The 18,729-nt window shown below is 41.5% G+C and overlaps 1 protein-coding gene across 4 annotated transcripts in view; it reads left to right on the forward strand.

Annotated features, from left to right (window-relative positions):
• The first annotated feature begins 3,766 nt into the window (after positions 1-3,766).
• The window catches only part of PAIP1 (poly(A) binding protein interacting protein 1), a 29,433-nt gene continuing 14,470 nt past the window's right edge, over positions 3,767-18,729 (forward strand). Inside the window, exons 1-4 of one of the 4 annotated variants that reach the window (XM_034656947.1) lie at positions 3,767-4,000; positions 5,360-5,529; positions 14,111-14,296; positions 17,656-17,768. In XM_034656947.1, the coding sequence (XP_034512838.1) occupies positions 5,431-5,529; positions 14,111-14,296; positions 17,656-17,768 (398 nt within the window). In that variant the 5' untranslated portion in view covers positions 3,767-4,000; positions 5,360-5,430. Of the gene's footprint in view, positions 4,001-4,227; positions 4,773-5,009; positions 5,160-5,359; positions 5,530-14,110; positions 14,297-17,655; positions 17,769-18,729 lie in introns of those variants that run through there. The other 3 variants (XM_034656945.1, XM_034656946.1, XM_034656948.1) reach the window with 3 other exon arrangements.

Raw genomic sequence — 18,729 nt, forward strand, 5'->3', positions numbered from 1 at the left:
CCCATGATTTGCTGTTAGCAAGCTGGGGACCCAGGAAAGCTAATGGTATGGTTCCAATCCAAGTCTGAAGGCCTGAAAACCAGAGCACCAATGGTGTAAGTCTCAGTCCAAGGCCAGAAGACCAATGTCTTAGCCCAAGCAATCAGATGGGGAGATGGAATTCTCCCTTCCTTCTCCTTTTTGCTCTCCTTAATCCTTCAATGGATAATTTGACACTTTGGGGACAGCCATCTGATTTACTCATTTGAATGCTAATCTCTTTCAGGAGCACACTTACAGACATGCCCAGAAATAATGCTTAACCAGATATCTGGGCATCCCATGGACCAGTCAAATTGACACATAAAGTTAACCATCACAAATCCCCATGAGTGCAATTTCTGGGTTGTATAGTAGTTATACATATAATTTTTAAGGAAACTGCCAGAAAATAGTTTCTAGAATGCTTATACCATTTTACATTCCCGCCAGCAGTGTATGAGTGACTCAGTTTCTAGTTTCTCTACATTCTCGCAAGCATTCGGTGTTGTCACTATTTTCCACTTTAACCATTGTGATAAGTAGGAAGTGAAATCTCACTGGGGTTTTTTCATTTACATGATAGCTAATGATATCAAACATTTTTCCCCCATGGGCTTAAATGCCATCTGTACATTCTCTTCAGTGAAATGTCTATTCATGTATTTTGCCCATTTCCAAACTGGATTATTCTTTGACAGTTGGGTTTTGAGAGTTCTTCATATATTCTAGATACAAGTCTTTTTTTCCCTTTTTTTTAAAGATTTTATTTATTTATTTGAGAGAGCATGAGCAGGGTGGGGGGAGGGGCAGAGGGAGAAGCAGACTCCCTGCCGAGGCTCAATTCCCAGGATCCCTGAAAACATGACCTGAGCTGAAAGCAGATGCCCAACCAATTGAGACACCCAGGGGCCCCTAGATACAAGTCTTTTGTCAGTATATGGCTTGCAAATATTTTCTCCCCCATATTTATGACAACTTTCTCCTGTTAGCTGCATTTGAAAGGCTGGTCCAATGATGACCTTGAAACCATTAAGTTCTGCTAGGTTTATGAAAACCAATCTTCTTTTTTAAAAAATAATCTTCTTTTAATTTAAATCTTTCAAAAACTATAAAAGAAAACCAGTCTTTTTTTTTATCATCACTATACTAGTGACCCAAGGAAAAGCACTATTGCAGGTGATTCCTATCACCCTTAAAAGCCTATTGTGTACCAAGTACTGGGCTAAGATCTAAGGGTGTAGAGATGAAAAGGGGTCCTCTGGTTGGGGTGCCTGGCTGGCTCAGTGAGTAGGGCATGCAACTCTTGATCTTGAGGTTGTGATTTCAAGACCCACTATGGGTGTACAGATTACTTAAAAAAAAAAAAAAAGGTGTCCTCTGACTTCAGAAGTAGTTTAATGAAGAGGATAGAGAATAGACCAAGTATGAAACAGACCAAACACTCTAGCATGCTTAGTGCCAAGACACAGTTTTTCCAAGGTACAACTATCATAAGGGAGGCATCTAACACCAGACAGCTTGGATAAGTCTTCCTGGAAAACATCTTTCAAACCCAGTTTAAGGAAACAAATCCTTTCCATGGTTTACAGTACAACCTTTTCCCATACTATAACATATTTTCCAACTCTCCAAATTTAGCCCTACCCTCATAAATCAATAAGAAAGGCATAAATGTAGAGAAGGACCTTTTTAATGATTCTCTCCAGAGAGTCCTATATGGTACTTATGTTTGTATGTGTGTGACCTCCTGGCATTTTTTTAGAGGAATCTTTCCCCCAATGTGGGGCTCCAATTCACAACCCCAAAATTAAGAATTGCATACTCGAATGAGGCGCCTGGGTGTCTCAAGCCGGCTTAAGATTCTCTCTCTCCCTCTCCCCCTCCTCTTTCTCTCTCTGCCTTTCCCTCTCCTAGAAAAAAAAAAAAAAAAAAAAAAAAAGGAGTTGCATGCTCTACCAACTGAGCCAGACAGGTGTCCCTGGCCTCTTGGCATTTTGCAATACCAACCACCTCCACTTAGCTCTATAACAGCCCCCAGATGGATATAGTCCTTGCAATATCTTGGCACTTTTTCTGTAAATGGGGATAATTGGAATGCCTAATTTAAGGATGTAAGGATTCAATAAAATGATAAAGTAAAGCTCTTGAAACAGTGGCTGGCACTTACTAAATATTAGCTCTTGTTATTATAATGAGGCTAAGTCCATCCTTGTTATCTCTGAGGCCACCTTTTACATCTCATAAGAATAGAGCTAAAGTTACATAAGGGTAAATTGGGAGAAGGCAAAGGATAACATCTCAATTAACAACCTTATCTAACAAAAGGTGGCTATAAAAATACCCTGATGTCACCACGGATGCGGAGTAGACTTATTCTCAAATAAGAACGTCTCAGGTGTTAAAAAAAAAAAAAGTGCTACTCATCATCAAAGTTCTAAGGAGAACAAAAGGGTGATCAATGCAAACGAAAGCCTGGGACGGGATGAGGGCATCTAGTTCAGTGAAATATCAGGATAACTTACTCTCACTGTGTCTAAGTATAGTTTGTCTTCCCTATTGAAGAGAAAAGTCCCTGTAAGAAGTGACTGACCACTACATAAAAGAATGGATTTTAACGTGCTGAGTATCACCTCATCTAATTTCTACACTGTAATCTTGTCTTTGTAATATATGCTGAGTGCTACAACATACTCATTATTTTAAAGACGAGGAAAATGAGGCTCAGAGAAGCCGAATCCCTAGCTTACCCAGGATCACAAAGGCCTTCAGGGTCAAGACCAGGATCCAAATCAAGCTCTGGCCCACTTTGAATCCTACATTCTTTCTCTACACCAAGGAACCATACTTTTTGTTGGCTCCCTTCCCTGACTTCGTTATTTTTGTCAACAATCAACAGCATGAATCATTTATTTATGATTGCCCTCATTAAAGCCATTCTTCTCACTTATTTAGGTAAAGATGTTAATGTTTTTTTTTATTAGCACGAAGAGAAAATGGTTAACAAGAGTTTTGTTCCTAATTGAAATGATTCTCAAGATGACAAGATTGAAAAACATTTTAAGCCCGGCTTAATATAAAGGGCCACAACCGAAGTTCGTGAGGCTGTTTGAATATAACCGTAAAGAAATGGATTTTTTTTTTCGCCTTCTCACTTTTATATTTATATTCATATTTGTCTTCATCGCTGTCACTCCTGACAAAAACAATAATTTCCACGTAAAAAACGCCTGGAACTCTGTTGTGCAATGCGGTAGCCACTAGCCACATGTGCCTTTTGAACACTTGAAATGTGCCTAATTCCAACGGAGACATGCTGAAAGTGTAAAATACAGAGTGGAATTTGATTAGTACCAAAAAAGAGAAAACATCTTATCAATATTTTTGTACTAGTTATATGTTGAAATGCTACCATTTTGGATAAATTGGGGTAAAATAAGTCATTAAAATAATTTCACCTGTTTCTTTTTACTCGTTAATGTGGCTTCTAGAAAATGTGTAATTACATAAGCAGCTTGCATCTGTGCTCACACTATATTTTTATTGGACAGAACTCGTAGACGACAAAAAAGAGGGGAATTTCATTGAAAGGTAGTGCATTTTCTGAACATCTCTGGACGCGAGGAGGAAAGGGAGAAGACTGAAGCCTGGGCAGCATAGGTACGACCTACTAGGGTAAATACCTGCTGTGAATTGAAAGGGGCGGGGGCAAGGGAAGTGCATTTTAACTGCGTTCCTCCTTCCCCTCGCCGCCGCCAACCTGGCAGGTGGCAGAGCTTCCCCAGAGCCCTCCTTCCGGACCAGTCCTCCCGCGGGCCGGCACCGGGTCATTGAACACACCTGCGCGCCCACGGAGGTGCGCGTCCGCGAACCCTGGCGCTGCCTCCACGCCCCCTCCCCCCGTATTTTTATTTTCCTGGCATCAACCGTCAGTCTCGCACTTCTCTCCTGAGAACCACCGCGTAGGTCGGGCCCGCCTGGGGTAAGCGCCCCTCTCTGCCCTCGGCAAGGCCGCGGGGAACGAGATGCTCCCGCCCGGAGCCCGCGGCAAGCAGGGCTGTCGGGCGGTCGGGACGCCGCTCCCGAGGCGGCCTGCTGGGCCGCGGCTCCCAGCCGGCCGCGAATTGGGACAGACGCGGCGGGCGCGCCCGGGGCCTCCGGGCCGCGGGGGGCCGCTGTGACCCGCCTTCGCCCCCGCCGCGCCGAAGGCGGGGAAGCAGGGTTTGGGGGAGAATCGAAAAGCCGAGGGCAGCCGCGGGGGGCGGGCGCTCTGGAGCGGCGGGTTCGGAGGGTGCTCCAGCTGCGGTCCGCTCCGCCCGAAGCGCCGAGGAGCCGAGCAGGGACCCGCCAACCTCCTCCTCCATGAGGGCCGAGTGAGCGCGGCGGCGAGAGCCGGCCCGCGGCGCCTCCCCCCTCGCCCCCCCCGCCCGCGTCCTCTCCCGAGCGCAGCGGCAGCGGCCCCCGGCGGAGGAGGAGGAGGAGGAGCATGTCGGACGGTTTCGATCGGGCCCCAGGTGCTGGTCGGGGCCGGAGCCGGGGCCTGGGCCGCGGAGGGGGCGGGCCTGAGGGCGGCGGTTTCCCGAACGGAGCGGGGCCTGCTGAGCGGCCGCGGCACCAGCCGCCGCCGCAGCCCAAAGCCCCGGGCTTTCTGCAGCCGCCGCCGCTGCGCCAGCCCAGGACGGCCCCGCCGCCAGGGGCCCAGTGCGAGGTCCCCGCCGGCCCCCAGAGGCCTCCCCGGCCCGGGGCGCTCCCAGGTACGGAGCCGCTCTAGGGGACCCCGTCCTCCCGGGCCAACGCTTCCCCACGGCCCTCCGCCCGCGCCGAAAGCGGCGCGCTGTTTCCTCTCTCCCCCACCCCCGTTCCCCGAAAGCATTCCCCTTAGGGGCCCGGTTGTTAACGGGGTGGGGACGGGCCCGGAACGGGGTTTGGAAGGTGGCTGCAGGAATCCTTTGTGCGCCCCGGCTGGGGGAGGGGCCCCGTGCGCGGTCTCCGACTTCTGCTGTCCGGGGAGGAAGTAAAAATCGCCTCCCCCTCCCAGCCCTGGAAAGGGAGACCTTAGGCGAGCAACCACCTCTTTTTAACCGACTCCTTAAGAGAGAAAAAAGGAAAAGCAAGCCCTCAAGCATTCATTTAGGAGGCAGGTATGGCCATAAATGAGCTAAAGCAAGTCTATTGTTCCTTTTTGCGGGCTCTCTGTATATATCCTGGCGTTAACCTTAAAATTCGTGACCGTTCTTGTTTAACTCTTAAAAACCAGCCCTTCTCATTTGGTTTTTCAGTAGATAGTAAGTTGCTATACAAAGGAATGAATGCGTCTAACACCTCGTTTTTCCTTTCTCAGAACAAACGAGGCCCCTGAGAGCTCCACCTAGTTCACAGGATAATATCCCACAGCAGAACTTGGAGTCAGCAATGGCTAAACCCCAGGTGGTTGTGGCTCCTGTATTAATGTCTAAGCTGTCTGCGAATGCTCCTGAATTTTACCCATCAGGTTATTCTTCTAATTATACAGTAAGTAGGCCTTTTTACTACAATTCTGAGTTAGTATTACTGGGATAATGTGGGTATTATTGGGATAATGTGGTTATTACTGTATTTCATCAGTATGCTGGTGCTTTCTACACATAAAAACATTTTATTACGAATTCTTTGAACTCATGAGGAGACAACTGATTCAGGAATATATTTTGTAGTTATCGTGTTCTGTACATTCTGAATATCAGAATGTAAATTGAGAATAGACCTTGTCTCTTTTTACTGCTGTATTCCCAGTATCTGTAGAGTATTTCTAGGCTATACAGGGTATAGTTGAGGGCACTTTCAATATATAAAACTAAAGTTTGTGTTCAGACTTAATGGACAGTCTGTAGAATAATGGCCTGGCAAAGGTGATTTTTAAATTTGATTTTAGCAAGATAGCTGATTGGTACTTTTAGGCTAAATTAAACCATGGTTTTGTTGCAGACTAATTTGAGGTAGGCTTTTGAATGTTACACATCTGGGCTCTGTTAAAACAGAAGTGTTTCTGGTTCTAATTAACTACTGTTATGAAGAAACGTAAGGGGTTTTGATAAAGTGTTTACACTGGTCCGAAGAACTTTTAAACTTTCAGATTCATCTTTGTCAATTTAAGAACTTAAAAAAATTGATCACATTTTTCTTAAGTGGGAGAAAATACAAAGCACAATTGGGATAGATAGAAAGAAATATGTCCTGGGTAAATGCATAGCAATTAATTGTATATAAGTGGGGCAGGAACCATTAGAGGGTTAAAGAAATGGTGATACTTTAGCAGAAGTCTTATGTTTCCTAATTTCTTAGTTTTATTGATCTTTAACACAGAATAGCGTACATAAGGTTAGCTCAAAGTTTCATGAAATGAACACTCAGGCAGCCAGCATCCAAATCAAGAAATATCATCTATGTTCCCAGAACTACTTCCAGCCCCTTTTAATCATTACTGCTCTCCTAGGTTAATTACTATTTTGACTTAACGTTTTGCCTGTTTTCAAAGTTTGTATAATTGGAGTCCTACTGAATATCTTTGTTTCACGCTTTTATTCAACATTTAAATTAATCCATGTTGTAGCTCATAGTTGAAGGTAACTTATTCTCCTAGCATTCCATTGTGTGAATACACCACAGTCCCATTTGTCTTTTTTTTTTTTTTGTCTTCTGCTTTGTCTCTTGATAAACATTTGAGTAGTTTCCACTTTTGGGTTTTTGTGAATAGGGCTGCTAGATTGTTTATCCATGTCTTGGTGGATATTTGCCCTTGTTTCTGTTGGGGACATACTAGGATGGAATTACAAGGACATGGGGTAGCCAACTCTTCTCCCCCTGCCCCGCCAAAGATTTTACTTTTAAATAACCTCTATACCTAATGTGCGGCTTGAAGTCAAGATGCCCTGGTAGTCAACTTTAATAGAGACTGCCAAATAGTTTTCCAAAGAGACTGTTTAGTGCACCCTCTGAGTAGTGTGTGATTCCCAATTGCTCTGCTTCCTTGTCAGCATTTGGAATTTTCTGTTAAGTTTAGCCATTTTGGTGGGTGATATCTACTTCTGGTTTTAATTTGTATTTATTTATTAATTAACGGTGGTACACCCATTTTGTTACTTCCTGGGGAGTGGGGGCCAGTTCTTTCCTTCCATTTTTTGGTAGGAAAGGAATAGAAAAGCTGTGTTTCATGTTTCAGAAACTCCATGCGTCTTAGACTGTGGTAGGAAAAAGCTTTGGGGCTGGGAAGGGGAAAGTATAGGCAAGCAGGAAGAGCAGTTGATTTGGGGTGAAAGGGGCTGTCAGTCATGTAAAGTAGAAGTGAGGACAGCTTGGGTTCTTGCAAAAAAAGTTGTATTTGGCTCAGGAAAGGAATGATTAGAGAGCTGTGAGTAGTTAAATAAACTAGTAAAGAGTACTTACTTTCAAACAGCCACAAAACTTCTCTGTTTGTCTCCCTATTCATTTGGGCCATTTTGTGATAGGAGGGATGCAATTTTTTTCAGAGTTCCGTACCAGCTAGTTTACATAGTTCTACATAGTTCAAGTGACTCCTGGGCTACGGAGCAGTGTTCACTTACTTTGAGCCACTGTCCTCTGTTAGGCATTCCTTGATATCCTCAATTAGATCAGCTGCTTCTGTGTTCAGTCTGCCAGAGCAGATTGCAAACTGGGAGTCCACGGCTCATGTGCGGCCTACAAGTGTATCTTCTTTGGCCTTGGTGAGGTTTTTTTTGGGGGGGGGTGCTTTTAATAAGCTACCAACACTTAAATAGATGTTGCAAACCTGTGTTTTCTGGTTTCTTTTGAAATCCTAAATCCTAATATGTGGTTGTACCAGGCTACTACATCATTTACTTATTGAGAAAGAACAGGAGCCTGAGCCAGGGGAGGGACACAGGAAGAGGGGGAGAGAATCTCAAGCTGACTCTGCGCTGAGCATGGAGCCTAAGGCAGGGCTCTGTCTCACCACCCTGAGGTCACGACCTGAGCTGAAATCAAGTCAGATGCTTAACTGACTGAGACACCCAGGCACCCCCAGACTGTTACTTTGATAAAGCAAAGTTGTCTGGAGCTGAATGGAGGCAGCCCCCTTAGATGGAGTGTGTGAGCTCTAATTGCTCACTGGCTTGTCTCATTTGTTTGTAATCTACCTTGATTCTATAATCATTCAATCTTGCTGCCCCTGCTCTAGTACATTCTCTAGTCTTCCTCATTAACCTTTTACCCTCTGTCAATGCTAAGCATTTTTCTCTGTCCACTTAGTCACAGAATAGCAATATCCTTGTTTTTTCCTTGACCCTTAGGATAAGGTCTTGTCATGAGGGAGGCTTTTCCTTGTAGCCGTAATCCAAAGTTGGCTATATTCACTCATTCAACAGGTAGTTGGGTACTTACCATGAGTCAAGCACTGGGGATACAGCAGTGAACAAAATGGCAAAAATGCCTGAGTTTGCTTTTATATGCAAGAAAATCTGGGTATCTTTGAGCTGGATCTGTTCTCAAAAGTTTATGCTTTTTTTTAAAGATTTATTCGAGAGAGCTAGTGAGAGTGAGTATGGGGTGGAGGGGCAGAGGGTGAGAGAGTTCCAAGTAGACTCCGCACTGAGGGCAGAGCCCAAGGCAGGGCTCGATCTCACCACCTAGAGATGATGCCCCAAGCCGAAACCAAGAGTTGGCCGCTTAACTAACTGTGCCACCAGGAGCCGCAAGAATTCATGCTTTTTTCTAAAAAACCTTTGATAGTCTTTTGTTGTGCTTTCTTCACCCTTCCAAAATTCTGAACCCTTTTATCTTAGGGTCCCTCCTCTAATCCCACTGCTAGAATTTCTCGCTTTCTGTGCCTTCTTACCAGGGAGTTGCTATATCTACTCCTGCCCATTGCTTCTGCTCTGATGATAAACCATTACATCTTGAATATTTAATCACAGCTCACTTACAAGAACCAAAAATTCTACACAGGAATTCATAAAGCATTTATTAAGGGGCGCCTGGGTGGCTCAGTCAGTTAAGCGTCTGCCTTCACCTCAGGTCATGATCCCAGGGTCCTGGGATCGAGCCCCACATCAGTCTCCCTGCTCTGTGGGGAGCCTACTTCTCCTTCTGCTGCTCCCTCTGCTTGTGATCTCTCTGTCAAATGAATAAATAAAGTCTTTTTTAAAAAATGGTATTTATTAAGAGACAAATATCCCCCCACTGCACACACACACACAGAATCCCAGCTTTTTTCTCTAAGAACGTTCCCCTCAAGTTACTGCCTGTTTGTCTTCTGCCTTTCAATAGTGATGTTCTCCAAAATGTGAAAGTATTCACTGTCAGTATTTACTTCTCACTGTTCAAACCTCTGCTGACTGATCCCCCTAATTGAATTGATACTATTTTTTGTGACCTTTTCTGGTGCTCTTTGGATCTGAAAAATCTATTGTCCTCTTAACCCTCATCCTAGTAGACTTTAACTACAGTATGATCTGTGCAGTTTAACAAGTCCCAGTGTGTCAGGTTCTGTGCTAGGGGCAAAGGGTACCTTTTCAGTCTTTTAGAAGTTTCTCTTTATAAGAACTGAATAGTTAAGATACTAATTCTAATTTTTTCCTCTCTATGCGTAGTCTTTCACTCCTGGGACTGCAACCATTGTTCTTTCAGATTTCAACGTGTAAACTTATTTTGTAGCATTTGCTTCTATGAACACCTTTTCTTTACTTTTCCTTTGGGCACTGTGGTGGTACGTCATCCTTCCAACCTGCAGATCATTCCTTCTTCCCTCAGACTGTAGTTCCTGGGGTTCTCTTTTTTCCATTTCATTAGGAAATGCATCGGTTATCCTACCTATCGCCTAGAATCTGACCATTGCCTACCTGTCTACTGATATCTGAAATCTAATTCTCCCTTTGAACTCCTGGCTTGTGTTTCCATTTGTTTTGACTTGTTCATGAGGATCTCCCATTGAAACTCAAGTATAAAAAAGAATTTATCTTCTGCAAACCTCTTCTTCTTTTTTTATGTTCTAACTAGCTGCTCAGGCTAAAAACGGTATATTGACTCACATTTATTTCACACTCTTGCCCCTTTCAATCCAGTTAACTAAAATAGTCTTGATTATTCCAGCATCTAAGTGTCTGATCAGTTTCCTTTTATTCTGCTGCTTTGGATTAGGGTTTTGTCTCTAGCCATGCATTCAGAGTATCTTCCATGAAAGTACATTTTCTATCTGATGTCCCTCCTAATGTTTTGTCAGAATTTTAAGAAAAATATGTAAAACTTTAAATATTCCTCAGCTTGCAAGCCATCTAACTCCACTTTGAAAACTGACAAAATTCGTACTTGAAAAAATCTGATACTAGAAAAATAAACATGTTTGAGTTCTCGTCTGTCCACAATATGCTGTGCTTCCTTTTTTGCTTGTAACAACCGGCTCTGATCAATCCCCTGTAGTTGTTTATTTTTAGTAATCTCTACACCCATTGTGGGGCTTGAACTCACCACCCTGAGATTGCGGCACTTGCTCTACTGACTTGAGCCAGCCAGGCACCTTCTTAATCCCCTGTAATTTTTATAATCAGAGCAGCTCTACTTTCCTTTTTTATTCAGACTTCAGATTTTCTTATCTTTTTAAAGATTTATTTTAGAGAACATTCACACGTGTGCAGAGGGAGAGAGAATCTCCAGCGGATTCCCCACTGAGCTGGGAGCCCAGCACGGGGCTGTATCTCATAAGCCTGAGATAGTGACCTGAGCCAAAATCAAGAGTCTGATCCTTAACCAGCTGAGCCACATAGGCTCCCCCAGTCTTCAAATTTTCTTAAAAGAGAGTTGGGTCTTATTGAAAAGACTGGAAATCAGTGTTTCAGACTGCATTTTTGCCACAGAGAAGAATGACGTTTGATAGAAACCAGAAATTAATACCTTTAGCTGGGACCTGTAGGGTTCCTGCTTTTCTCTGTCATTAATAGGGAAACTACAAGTCATATTAAAATCTTGTTTTTAATTGTAAAACTCACGTATGTATGTGGCTGATATTAAAGTGTATTTATTTATTTTAAATATTTTATTTATTTGACAGTGAGAGAGGAAACACAAGCAGGGGGAGTGGGAGAGGGAGAAGCAGGCTTCCTGCTGAGCGGGAAACCCATTGTGGTGCTCGATCCTGGGATTCTGGGATCATGACCTGAGCTGAAGGCAGATGCTTAATGACTGAGCCACCCAAGCACCCCTATTAAAGTGTATTTAATGTATGCATTTATAATGCTTAACTGGTTTCGCAATTTTATAAAAAATGGTCAGTATTCATAATATGAGCATATATTTACTCCAGAGCTAACTACTGTTATCCCTTGTCTATCTTCCCAGAGCTTTTCATGGTCTATAAATCTCTTAAAATTAAACTGTACTAAAATATGGTTCTGTGTTTTTTTCATTTAATATATTGGTGATTTCTATATTGATACAAATATATCTTGTCAGGTGGCTGTATGAGCCGTTATGTGGCTATAAGATGGTATATTTAACGAGTTCTTTGATAGATTGTGAGATGGATTTTTAGCAATGAATATTTTCGTACAAATGAAAAGGTTGGGTTATAGGCCTTTGTCAGTTACTTGGAGTATAGCATAAAGGTTAGAAGTACAGGGTTTGTTCTGTGCTCAGTTTAGCTGTCACGCCATCTTCAGTTTCTGTGTTCTGGCTTTTCTTTCTCGGATGTCTGATAAGCACCTATTTCCTTGGGGCCTACATGCTTCTTGAGCCTACTACATAGAATCTCTCTCCTCAGATATTTGTATGGCTAGGTTTTTTGGTTTTCTTTTTTTCTTTTTTTTCTCAGATTAGATGTTAACTCTTCAGAATTCTTCCCATTTTTTTTTTTAAGATTGTATTTATTTGAGAGCAAGAGCGATCACAGAGGGAGAGGGAGAAGAGAGCCCAGCACCTTTGATCCCAGGACCCTGGGATCATGACTTGAGCCGAAGGCAGACGCTTAACCGACTAAGCCACCCAGGCGTCCCTCTGTTCTTATTTTTTAAAATTTTAATTCCAGTATAGTTAACATACAGTGTTGCATTAGTTTCAGCCCATTTTTTTTTTCATAGTAAATGTATCCTAACATCTGAATGATGTCTTCTGTGATGGAAGATAAGCTCCACTGGAGGAAGACTTTGTCTCCTTTATTCATGGCAAGACTGTACCTAGCACCTAGAACAGTATTTGGCACTGAGTAGGTGCTCAACAAAGGGTTTTGAATGAATAACCAAAGTGATTTAACTGCTCTATGCTCATTTCTTCCATCTGTGCACAGGGAACAGCAATGCTTACTTCAAAGCTTTTTGGGATTGAGACAGCCTTGCAGAGCTCTTAAAGTGTCTGTCATATATTATACACGCAATTGGTGGCTATTAGCTTATTAATCAGAGTATCATCCTACATACCAAGAAGCATAGCTTTTTATCATTGTGTTCTTTAGATGCTTTTAGGTATGATCCTTTAAGTATGAGAACACAACTATGGCATTGGAATATGTTTTAGTATTGTCCTAGAAATGTAAAAATTTGCTTACTTAATGCCTTACTGTGTGCTAGTCACTGGTCCGGGGGCGTTTATTCATTAACTCATTTAATCCTCCATCACACAGCTGTAATGTTTATGATGAATAAATCTGAATTTTGTCAATGTTTATTTTTAGAGTCACTTTTAAAATTTTTAATTTATTTTTAAGTAATCTCTGTAGCCAATGTAGGGCTCGAACTCATGACTCTGAGATCAAGAGTCCCTTGCTGTATCAGCTGAGCCAACCAGGCGCCGCTAGAGTGGAGTCATTTAATTTGGATTCAGTTTTGAGCTCAGGCATTTAATCAGTCCGTTTACCTGTTCTGCTCAGCAAACACCGTGAGCATGATAGGGGCACAGGAATCTGCTCTTCCTGCAGTTGGTCTTATTTCCTTAGTGCCAGTGATAATACATGCAGCTCGTCATGGTAAGTAGTATCACTTGAGTATCTGGAAACATATAAAAACTATGTAACATGGCCTCTAAGTGATGGTCAGCTGAAAAAATTGTGGTCAGCACGAACAGTATAGGACCATATAGCTGGATTAGCCTTTCTACTAAGATTGTGTATTCATCCAACATGGAGCTTTTTTAAGGGGAATTTGGACTGCGTGTGATTTTGTTTTTTCTTTATGCACTCACTGGCTTTAGAACTTAACCCCTTCATAAGATGCTTCTATATTGTGGTCATAATTTTTTCATGTGGTTTCTCATTTGACTCCTTTGGAAAAGGGTAACTTTCATCAATAATATAGTTATTATTAGATCGTAACTCTTAAGTAAATTTCAGAATGCTTTGGTTTATATTCCAGGCATTGCAAGTCTAAGGGTTGATAATCTGATACTTTTTGCAGTACTCCCCTGTTCAGCCTCCAGCCATTAATTAAAAGACTGGGAGCTACCAAAGGGGATAGTGGTAGAGCATTAGTTGGAAACTACTACAATCAAGGTTGGCTGGAAGGCTTGATATAGCAGCCAAAGTCTGCCGCAGTGTACCATGGTGAAATTTTATAGTCACTTCACTATGTATATTTCACTGTCCTTGGGGATTAATAAATGACAAGCCTTACCAGCTTCCTCCCCCCAATATAGAAATTCTCAAATATCTTGAAGAGTGTGAAGAAGGGTATGATGAATCCCCATGGCCTCAACAGTTAGCTACCTGTGGCCATTCTTGTTTCTATTATCCCTGGCTCCTTCTTCCTTCCCACTTTGAAGCTGATCTCCGATCTTATACCCATAAATAGATCAGAATTTTGATATCAGTATTATAGTGAAATATTGGTTCAAATTTTCTTAGTTGTCTTGTAAATCTGCCAGAATGAGAAGACCATTTCCTACCCAGTTAGATGGAGTCCTTCTACTATAGTGTAACACTTTGGCCATTGGATGAGGAAGAATGATTCAGTGGGCTTAATCCTATTGAGGAAAATAACAAATTTTATCATGCGAAGGATTGTTTGCACTAGAGACTTCTTGCCTTAAAGCTGCCTTGGGTTTATTTTAGCCAGTTGCATGGATTAAAACTTTTTTTTTTTTAACTTTTCATCTATAGGAATCCTATGAAGATGGTTGCGAGGATTATCCTACTCTATCAGATTATGTTCAGGATTTTTTGAATCATCTTACAGAGCAGCCTGGCAGTTTTGAAACTGAAATTGAACAGTTTGCAGAGACCCTGAATGGCTGGGTTACAACAGATGATGCTTTGCAAGAACTTGTAGAACTCATCTATCAACAGGTAGGTTGGCTGATAGCACAGGTGATCATCAGACAGGTTCCTTGAAGCCCAAGGATGGTGGTTGCTCCTTCAGGGAGGCCAGGTTCACATTCACTGGTCTCCATGCTTCTTAACTCTTTATGGTTCCTGGGAGCTTTCAAGTCTCTGTTGTATGAAATTCCTGTAGCTGGGGATCTAGGGCTAGAGCCAGAATGGAGAGTCAAGGCTCTGTACAGGCAATTGGAAGGAACACTGGGCATTTATGAAGAAGGCCAGGTAAGTGTCCTACCTTTTTTCCATCCCCGGCTGTTTTTACAGGATCTGAAATTGACAATACACAAAAAGACTGCAATTCTCTTCTCCTTGGTATCAAATTACATAGCGCTTTTGGAGTATGGGAGGGCAAAAAAAAGTCATGGGAGAACTTTCTTCCCTCATAAAGGAGTCCAAAAAAAAAAAAAAAAAAGCCAGACCATAAAACACTGTCTTGAGTCTTAACATTTATGCCTATATTTATTTTAAATTTCTGAGGATTTACATCTTAATTCCGTAAATCTAATGTCAGTCTAGATTGTTCACACGAGATTTAGGTTTGAGCCTAGCATATTGGTCTGTGACACATTAATGCTATTTTCAGGGGGGGAAATAGACAACACTGGATTTTGAAGACAAATTTAGGGGCACTGTTTGAAACTGACCAAAAACAATAGGAGATAAATAGAAATATAAACTTAAGTGTTCTTTAAGTCATTGCTGAAAGAGCAACTCGAATTTGGAATGTGTGGAAGGGTATTATGATGGCAGGTAATTTTCATCCTACCTAGTGGTTCATTTGATTACTTTCACAACTTATTCTGGAAAGTTACTGGACCCCTCAGTATTAACTGGCCCACTTTCAGGTTTCTGGACATGCTTGAGATTTTAGGGGTATAGAATTACTCCATTTGTCCTGATACCTACTTTTGGCCTCTAAATGGATTGCAATTGAATGAGAAGAAATTGGAGAAATTGTTAATGCTTTTCCGATTTCTCTTCTGTTCAGTTTCAGCTCTTCATAGGCTGCGTGGTTCTAGTTCTTCAGGGCCGTAACCTAACAAACTACAGTTTCTGTGATTGTCTCAAAGCCAGTTCTTCCATTATGTGCTCCCTATTTATCAATATTCTGTGTCAGTGATACACAGATTCACCAATAGTTCTTAAATTTCATTGGGGGAATTTATTCATAGCAACTAACAAAAGAAGACCTGTTATAAAAATGGCAGATTAAACATACATTTTCAACTTCAGTTCCTCCCCAAATACCGAATACCGCTACAATGAAGGGGATTTTATGAGGCCAGAAGACTCAGGGCCAAGATGAGGAAAGGAGATAAAAGTACCAGTTCTGGAGACTAGAAAGCAGGTGGGCAGGAAGTTGAGGGGGAAAGTTGAAAATCACTGTGATAGACCTTGTGGAATCTCTGAAAGACTCTAGGACAAGAATGGAATGAGACTAAAAGGATAGCTTTAAAATCTTAAAACAAAAACAAAAACCCAAAACAAAAAACTAGACCCTCTACATCTTTTTGCACTGAGTATCCACTTTGATGTTTTATTTTAACCCCTCTTGAGAAGTTGTCAAAGGGAAGTACTCCACCAAAAAGAGGAAATTAAGCCACAGGTGAAGATATAAAATCTAGAAAACAGAATTTTATAGGAGCGGCTAAATGGATTGTCTAGATGGTAGTAAAAGGAGATCCCAAGACAATTGTCAGGCTTCACTGGAGTAGGGCAGAAGGCTCCAGGCAAGATTCCCTAGTAAAATGGGCATAATTGTTGTGTTTGAATGTATTAAGAAACGTAGGAACTTGTGAGTTTAGGGGTAAATCAATGAGATGTAAATGAAGAATAAAGTAGAGAAAATTTAAGTCTGGGGAAAACAAAGTTGTACAAGGAAGGAGAGATCTGTATATTACATGGTCCAGCTGTAAATGGAAACATAAAATTAAATCATTGTATGACCATGTTGGTAGGTGGAAAGATTGGGAAATAGTGGAAAGGAGTGGGGATAAGCAAGATGAAAGCTGGATATACCTTGTCCATGGTGGGAAACTAGTAAGAAATAATGTCCAAACTGAAATCACCGAGTATGGGGATACAGAGGTTGAAACCTTTTCAGCTGAAAGAATTGAGAATGGTTTTCTGTGGGGTGTAGTGGGGAAGAGGTGTACTGGGGAAGAATGAAATTTTAATAACAAGTGTTGTAGAACTTCTTGTCTTTAAGTTGTGTGTGATAATTTTAAAAAGTAAACTAAAGGAAAACAGGCAATGCCCATAATAGGAAAAGGATGATTTTGAATTTCAAGTCTTCTGTGGTACCAGTTACGCATCCATGAATGATCTCAGGAAAAACCAGTCTGTTGTCTTTGCAAGCAAAGAAATAATTAGAAATAAAAAGACCTAATAATTATGAAGTACTTACTACATGCTAGGTAATGTTAAACACTTGACATGTAATTAACTGTTTAATCCTCCATAGTTGAAGATATGACTCTTATCCCGTATTTTATACATATCTTAACAGAGGTTAAGGGACTTGGCCAAGGTTACCACAGCTGTAAGTAGACCCAGCATAGGGTCAGAGAGGCATCAGGCTATGGCTAGCTACTATCTTTATAACCTTTTAATGTGCTACCTAATATTAGGTAGAGAGCTATGTTCTCTACTATTCTTTAAAAACTGCAGTTTAAGTTAAAACTTCCTGAATACGGTTTTGGCTATATCAAACTGTCTTTGATATGTAGTGTTTTTTCACGGTCTTAGTTTTGGGAGTAGCTTATCTTTATTTCCCCTTTACCCCAAGTGTGTTTGGGGTATTCTTTAAGTGTTAATCTCTTGTACCAGGTACCATTTATCACCTCTTTTAGGAATCGCATGGAAGCCCAGGGAGGTTGAGTGATGGGTCTCAGTGCAGGCCTGGGAATCTTGTTCTGGACTGCTAGATGCCAAAGTCTATGCCAGCCTATCCCTGAAAAACACCACAGAACAATCATTTGACAAATACTCTTATTCATAATTAGTACTTTGCAACTGGGTACATGCACATGTCTTAGGCAAAAATTGGTTAGTATGAAGAGGTCTTGTCTGTTTGGTTTCTGGTGACCTCAGGTAAATGATGGGGAGAACTTAAACATTTTCCTTTGTTCTTGTTCTTGGTGTAAAGTTGGGAGGGAGAGTTAGTTTTCTTACGCCTAACAACTAAAAAAGACTTGTACATTTGTACAGTGTGGTCAGTTTTAGGGGCGGAAATGTTCTCTTTAGAATGTTGCTGTTAAGTATTTGCATTAAGAACAGTGTATTTGTGTCCTAAAAAAGTTTTTTTTTTTTTTTCTTTTTGAAAGGCCACATCTATCCCAAATTTCTCTTACATGGGAGCTCGCCTGTGTAATTACCTGTCCCATCATCTGACAATTAGCCCACAGAGTGGCAACTTTCGCCAGTTGCTGCTTCAAAGGTCAGTGTGAATATATGAAATTAAAGGAAAACTTTTAGACCTACAAGAATTTGACCATTCCTCTTTTCTAAAGACTGTACATTATAGAAGGTTGCAGGGGAAGGTAGGGTAGACCATTCTTATTTGTATTCTAGTATTGTATTTTTTTTTTTAAGATTTTTATTTATTCATTTGAGAGGGAGCACAAACAAGCAGGGGGAGTGGCAGAGGAAGAGGGAGAAGCAGGCTCCCCGCTGAGCAGGGAGCCGATGCAGGATTCGGGGCTTGATCCCAGCACCCTGAGATCATGACCTGAACTAAAGGCAGACGCCTAACCATCTGAGCCCCCCAGGTGCCCCCCTGCCTTTGGTTTTGTGCTTAGAAGACCTTTCATTTCCCAAGATCTTGAAAATGACCATTTATATATTTCTTAGTACATCTGTACTTTTATTTTGAATAGGTTCTAATTTATTGCCACATGTTGAACTAGTTTTTCCCATACCACTTTTTAGAGTGATCCATTTCCTTATTGAGTTGAGCTGCTGCCTTTATCACACTACATCCTTATAACGGGGTTTTGATTCTAGAGTTTCATTATATTCTGTTCATCACTTGTCCTATTCTTATTTTATTATGATACTACTAAAAATCTCTAATTTTTTAATAATCTAGGATGGTTGGTCCCCTCCCCACATTTTTTGGGTAGATTCTCCTTTGCTAATCTGGCATGCTTCTTTTCTCCAATGAACTTTAGAGTCAATATGTGAAATTTCATGAACCTTTTTGATATTATTAGATTTTTGACATGACCTTGAATTCTTATGCTAATTTAAGGAAACTGATTTTCTTATGGGAACCGTTTTATTCACTAACAAGGTTGCCTTCAAGTTTATTATAGTTGTTCCATTAGTTCCTTAAAGATACTTTCATTGGTTGCAAAGTGTCCCACCCTGTGTTTAAACTGCACTGGAACAGAATAAAG

Source organism: Ailuropoda melanoleuca, chromosome 3, assembly GCF_002007445.2.
Source record: "Ailuropoda melanoleuca isolate Jingjing chromosome 3, ASM200744v2, whole genome shotgun sequence".
NCBI classification, from domain to species: domain Eukaryota; kingdom Metazoa; phylum Chordata; class Mammalia; order Carnivora; family Ursidae; genus Ailuropoda; species Ailuropoda melanoleuca.